This window comes from Vombatus ursinus, unplaced genomic scaffold, assembly GCF_900497805.2.
Source record: "Vombatus ursinus unplaced genomic scaffold, bare-nosed wombat genome assembly UNPS02015129.1, whole genome shotgun sequence".
In the NCBI taxonomy this organism is placed as follows: Eukaryota; Metazoa; Chordata; class Mammalia; order Diprotodontia; family Vombatidae; genus Vombatus; species Vombatus ursinus.
In genome coordinates this window covers 3718252-3724251 of record NW_020954907.1, presented here as the reverse complement: position 1 = coordinate 3724251, position 6000 = coordinate 3718252, and the positions used below count along the sequence as shown (strand labels likewise).

Here is a 6000-nt window from a genome sequence, read left to right as displayed (position 1 = left end):
GTTCTTAACCTTCTATAGAAAGAGATAATAATTATATATATTGATCTAGCTATTTGCAATTTACAAAGGATTTTCTTTTTAATAACCCTGGGGTATAGGTTAGTACAATTATTATTATACCCATCATAAAGATGAAGAAAACTGGTTATCAGAGCTTAAGTGATTCATCCAAGGTGACACTCCTATCTAAAAGAATTTGAGGCAGGATCTGAATCCAGGTCTTCTGATATTGAGCCCTACACTGGAAGATCAAAGGCAAACAGGAAAGGGTAAATGTTTTTTAGAGGTGAACAAAATGGATCCTGGAAAAAAATAAGCCTGTAGTGGAGTTAAATGGAAACTGTGCAATGAGAATTGCCAAAAACTGTGATTGTTATTGTCTACCTGGAGAGGTGGTGGGCTCTCCACTCAGCAGAAGTTCTCCAGGAAAGACTAGGTGATATTTTAACTGAGATGTTGTAGAGGGGATTTTCATTGCTTTATAGGTTGTGCTGCCCAACCTCTGAAGTCCTTTTCAAGTCTGAGAGCCTGTGAACTAAATCTGGAGCTTTATTTAAAAAAAAATAGTGTTTCCAAAGGAATGAGAAGGTTGGAAAGGTGAGGAAAAGATTAGAGTTGACTTGTATATAAATCTGATATTGAGATTTTCCCCAGAGATGATTAATTTGCCATATATAAGGGATGTGGCAGACTGAACAGTAGAGAATTGTATTAATCAGGACATGGTCAAGGATTTGACCCTTTGTGTGGTTCCAGTCACAGATCATAGCCCTAACTATAGCCATCAGTTTCACAAATGCATACTCAGAGTCTCAAGGAAAAAAGGGAGAACATGGGTGGTTTAGTGGAAGCCAGGTCCCTATAGGAGTGTGTGTGTGTGTGTGTGTGTGTGTGTGTGTGTGTGTGTGTGTGTATGTGTGGGCAATTTATGAACAAAACAATACAGAACAAATATATCTTGTAACACAGGAGGTTCTGATGATGACTTGTGGGCATCCTCCCTTTATATAAAACATATGTATAGTATACATATATAAATATAGATACATACACACATATATTTATATATATATATAATAAACATATACATATACATACACACATACACATATATATTTTTATATAGAGAGAGTGCCCCTTTCTTTCCATGAACCACAAGGGACATTCAGGAACAGAGAAGATATTCAACTGGTTGACTTTATGTTTCAGAGAGCAGACATGGCGATCTCGGCCATCACCATCACACCAGAGCGGGAGAGTGTCGTAGACTTCAGCAAACGGTACATGGATTATTCAGTGGGGATTCTCATCAAGAAGCCAGAAGAGAAAATCAACATTTTCTCTCTCTTTGCTCCTTTTGACTTTGCTGTTTGGGCCTGCATCGCAGCAGCCATCCCTGTGGTTGGTGTCTTGATATTTGTACTGAACAGAATACAGGCCGTCAGGTTGCAGAACTCTTCACAGTCTAGTCCATCAGCGTCCTCCACCCTTCACAGTGCCATATGGATTGTCTATGGAGCCTTTGTACAGCAAGGTATGTTGTAGATCCTTGTTCAGTTCCCCTTCCTTAAGGCCCTTGGAGATCTTTGGTAAGTGCCCAAAGCCTCATTTAAAAACAAACAAACAAACAAAATTTTAAAATAATTTATCCTGCTCCGGATCATTGCTAAGGACCTATAGAATTATTTCAATCTCAGTGATGCCTGGAAATGAGTAAAATTATACTAGGCCTACCTTTACATGCTACTTCTTCACTTTAATTAAAATTAACTTGGGAAGTTCAGGTTTCCTCTTATTTATTTGATTTTACCTTTGATGGATCGTTTTACACAGAATGCTGTCAAATGAAAGCTGACTTTCTGCTTAATTCAAAGATATTAATGTTGAGGGAAAAACATTGAGATTATTTAGCAAGAATCCAAACAGAGCCCAAGTATTCCTGAGATGTTTAGAGCTCATGCATTTTCAGAGCTTTTTGGTTAGTATTCAGTGATGTTATGGAATTGTCAAATTTTGTCTGGAAACTACAAATTCGCACAGCTCCTAATGTGATTTTTGGCTCTGATTCTTGCCTCAGCAGAGACCTGGTGGGCCGGAGAAAGGCAATGTGCCCCTGAGAGCCTTCTTAAGCAACCACCTAAGGGACCTGGGAGAAATAATTGGACTCATAGGGGCAGCCTTTGACTAAAAGTCAAATATAATAGCTCCAGAACATTCTAAAAAGATTTATCAAGGGAAGCCAGGATATTAATAAAAAACATGGCATGGCACATCATACCATCATGTTTTTTGAAGGCTGAAAAGAAAAAGCACATGGATCCATGGGTGGGAGTTAATATCATATTTATACATTTTTTCTTGAATATGAAATGTAAATTGGAAATTGGAAACATCCCAAATCATAGCTTGCGGCCTTGGAGGTTTTGTACCACAGAGGAATAATGCATAAGATTACCAATGAAGTCATTTTTAAAAATCCAAGGCAGTCTACTTTAAGTTTTGACAAATTTTGTGTTACTTGGCAGTTGATACTAGTATGACTGTGTCTTGGGGCCTTCACAGTGGATCCCTGAGTTCTCATTGGCTTCCATGGATTCATGACTGTCCTTTTTAACTTGCCAAGGGCAAAATGAGAAAAAAGTAACAAGACCTGTGATTGATTACCAACATGATTGATGGCAATGAAGGTGGTGGTGAGCCATGAATGGTCATTGAGGAAGGGAGCCACCAAGCCCTTTCACTGTTTTTTGCTTCTTTCAGGTGGAGAATCACCCACAAACTCCATGGCCATGCGCATTGTCATGGGGAGCTGGTGGCTTTTCACCCTGATTGTCTGCTCGTCTTATACAGCAAACCTGGCTGCCTTCCTCACAGTGTCACGGATGGACAACCCAATAAGGTAAGAAAAGACCTTGACTCGTTCAGTACTAGGGTTCAGGGATGTAAATTAAAAAGGCATAAAGTGAGTATGTGTCTATATTCTAAGTCAAGGACATGAATTCTCTTGATAAAAGACCCCTGAATACTTCCTGCCTTGTTATTACTATTATCGTTGCTGCTGCTATTGTTATTATTATCATTCCCCTATTAAGTCCATTCTCATTCAAAAAGTGGAGAAATCTTTGGAAGCAAACTTCCAAAAAGAGAAGAATCCTTTTGAGATGGGTATCTTGTGACTTGTGGCCCTGGGAGTCATTTTCTCACTTCAGGATATCCAAATCAAATTTGCTTCCAGGCATGGTTTTATCTATAAATTAGTCTTTCCTTATTCAACTAGGCTGGATCCTTACTGGACTCAGCTACTGCTATGACTGACCCCAGTTGACTAGTTGGATTACTGGTTCTAGTTTCTGAGGAGATCTTTGATGACCCCTTTGACCTTTCAAAACTCGCAAGTTTGCAACCTGGTCAATTCTATCTCCACATACTTGTCTTCCAAATAACCTAAAATCAGGGGAAAAAATAAACACACACACACACACATATGACTCCAGGTGCTTGGGCTGGTGACTGGGGAATGGAGAAAAAGCATCTAACTCCCCTCCTACCCCCTCCACCCTCCATGCCAACAGGAGTTCTCCCTGGCAGGGGTAAAAAGCAACACAAAGTCAGTTGGAGGGTCATATTGATCCTTTTATAATGAAACTCATTTATGGCTCCATGCCCCCTGAGCCATCAGGCCTTCTGGTTCCAAAGCCAGTTAGAAGGTTTTCTGCCACAAAACAATACTAATCTCTAAGCAATCAGGACTAAAACCAGTTTTCAAAGTTCCACATGTTGGATTGGCAGTAGGCAGAGAATGTAAGTGCATGCCCCAAGGACTGGGACCTCATAGAAAAGTTACATATGAGTTCTTGCGTCAGGGACAAGAGTTCTCCAAATCGATGAAATTATACTTCCAGTTTAACATATACATTTCTGTGTATGAGGAAAAGGTGGACGAAGGCAATCATTCATTAGGTACTCATTATGTGCCAGGCACTGTGCAAAACTTTTACAAATATTAACTTATTTGTATCATTGGATCAAAGGAGATAATACTTGAAAAGCACTTAGTATGGTGCCTCCCACAGAGTAAGTACCTAATAGATGCTGAATTGCCTTCCCCTTCCCTATATGTATATCAATCACATGTGTGCATATACATGTATACACATGTATGAATATATTTATGGGCATATCTGCATATGCATACATATGTGTATACATAAATGGATTTACAAGAATACATATTTGCATAAGTATGTATATATACTGTAAAAAGTAGGGGCCAAGACATAGCCCCACACAACTTAAATTAAATAGACTGCTGCCAAGGAGATAGGTGAGTCATTTAGTCACACGTGGCTTTGTTGACTCCCTGAATGTCCTCCATCTGATCCTGGCATCCCGGGCCATCACTAGTCATTTTGTTTTAACTTTTGCCACTGGACATCGATAACTGAAGAAGGCAGTGAAGCTGAAAATTTTGCAGAATTCTGCCTCAGGTAAATCCAATTCACTAGCAAGTCAAGACCACCTCATTGGTCCAATCACCAAAAACCACCACCACGATAGATTAGCTTTCTTCCTAGAACTTGATGTCCCTGTTGTGTCAGCCTTCCTATCTGGATTTATCCCTCAAGAAGATGGAAGGAACTCAGAGTTGGAAGCAACCTTAGAGATCAGCTAGTCCATTGACCTCATTTTGTAGAATAAGACAATGCCTTGCTGAAAGTCAAATAAAATGAAGTAAAAGAACAGAGATTTAAACTCAGTCATTATTCTGACTCTGGATCTGGTGGTTTCACCACTGGACTACACAACCTCCCAAGGTTCATTCCCTTTGATGCTGCATGTTCTCAAACAGCACTAAAAATAAGGAAAGTCAAGTATGAATCTCTTAATTCCTTAACTCTGACCTTGACCAAGTGTAGCCATCTGATTGCCTATTCCAGCCTCCAGACTCTGAGAAATAGATTCTTTAATTCCACCAGCCAGCCATCTCTTTGATTCTCCTTATTTCCAAATCAAATGGGGCCCTCCTCCTTCCAGGTCATCCTGTGGCCCAGGAAGGAAACTTTACCAGCAAGGGAACTATAATACTGGATACTTTTTGAACTGGGATCAAATTCAGCAGGCCCATGTACAAAGCACTGTGATCAAAATGGGAAAAATATTCAAAGTAGAGATGAGTTAGAGCCTTTACTATATCAAGCAGCAGCTAGGTGGCACATTGGACAGAGTGCCATGTCTGGAATCAGGAAGACCTGCATTCAAATCCAACTTCAGACACTTACGAGTTATGTGACCCTGGGCAAGTCACTTAACCCTGTTTACCTCAGTTTTCTTATCTGTAAAATAAGCTAGAGAAGAAAATGGCAAACCACTCCAGTATCTAGGCCAAGAAAATCCCAAAAAGGATCATGAAGATTAAGGCATGGCTGAAGCAGCTGAACAATAACAACAAAAAAGAGTCCTTACACTCACACCCAAAAAGCTATAACACACACACACACACACACACACAAACGTGAAAATGGCTTGGGAGGTATACAATGTTATATGAGGTCAGAATGTGGGAGAGGATACTGTTTTGTGGTCTTGGAAGTTTATTACAGGAAAAGAAGAGATAGGCTTCCCCTTTATAGAGTTTGTCTGTCAACACAAATGCCTGGTGATTTGTATGGAGAGGCAAAATATTACCATAAACTTTCCTAGTTGGGTAAAGTTAGTCAAGGCATTTAACCTTTGAGGGTCTCAGTAAATCTTCCTATATAAAATGACCAGATGATACCTAAGGCCGTTCCAGTTCCATTTTCTGTGATCCAATGACTAAGAGGTGATTAATGTCTTATTAGCTGTTGTTTTGTTTTGTTTTTATTTTTAAGGAGTAGTTCTAGGCTGATGATTTCATCCCTATGGGGAGTGCTTGGTGAGGGAATCCAAAAACATCAAATAATTAACTTACTTTTTAAAAAAAGTGCTTATTATATTCTAGCACTTTATGAAACACTGGGG

General features: G+C 39.5%; 1 protein-coding gene across 1 annotated transcript in view; it reads left to right on the top strand.

Moving 5' to 3' along the window:
* Positions 1 to 6000, top strand: part of GRID1 (glutamate ionotropic receptor delta type subunit 1) — a 1063263-nt gene that overhangs the window by 935464 nt on the left and 121799 nt on the right. Inside the window, exons 11-12 of the mRNA XM_027846365.1 lie at positions 1210 to 1534; positions 2761 to 2899. Coding sequence (XP_027702166.1) covers positions 1210 to 1534; positions 2761 to 2899 — 464 coding nt within the window. The remainder of the gene's footprint in view (positions 1 to 1209; positions 1535 to 2760; positions 2900 to 6000) is intronic.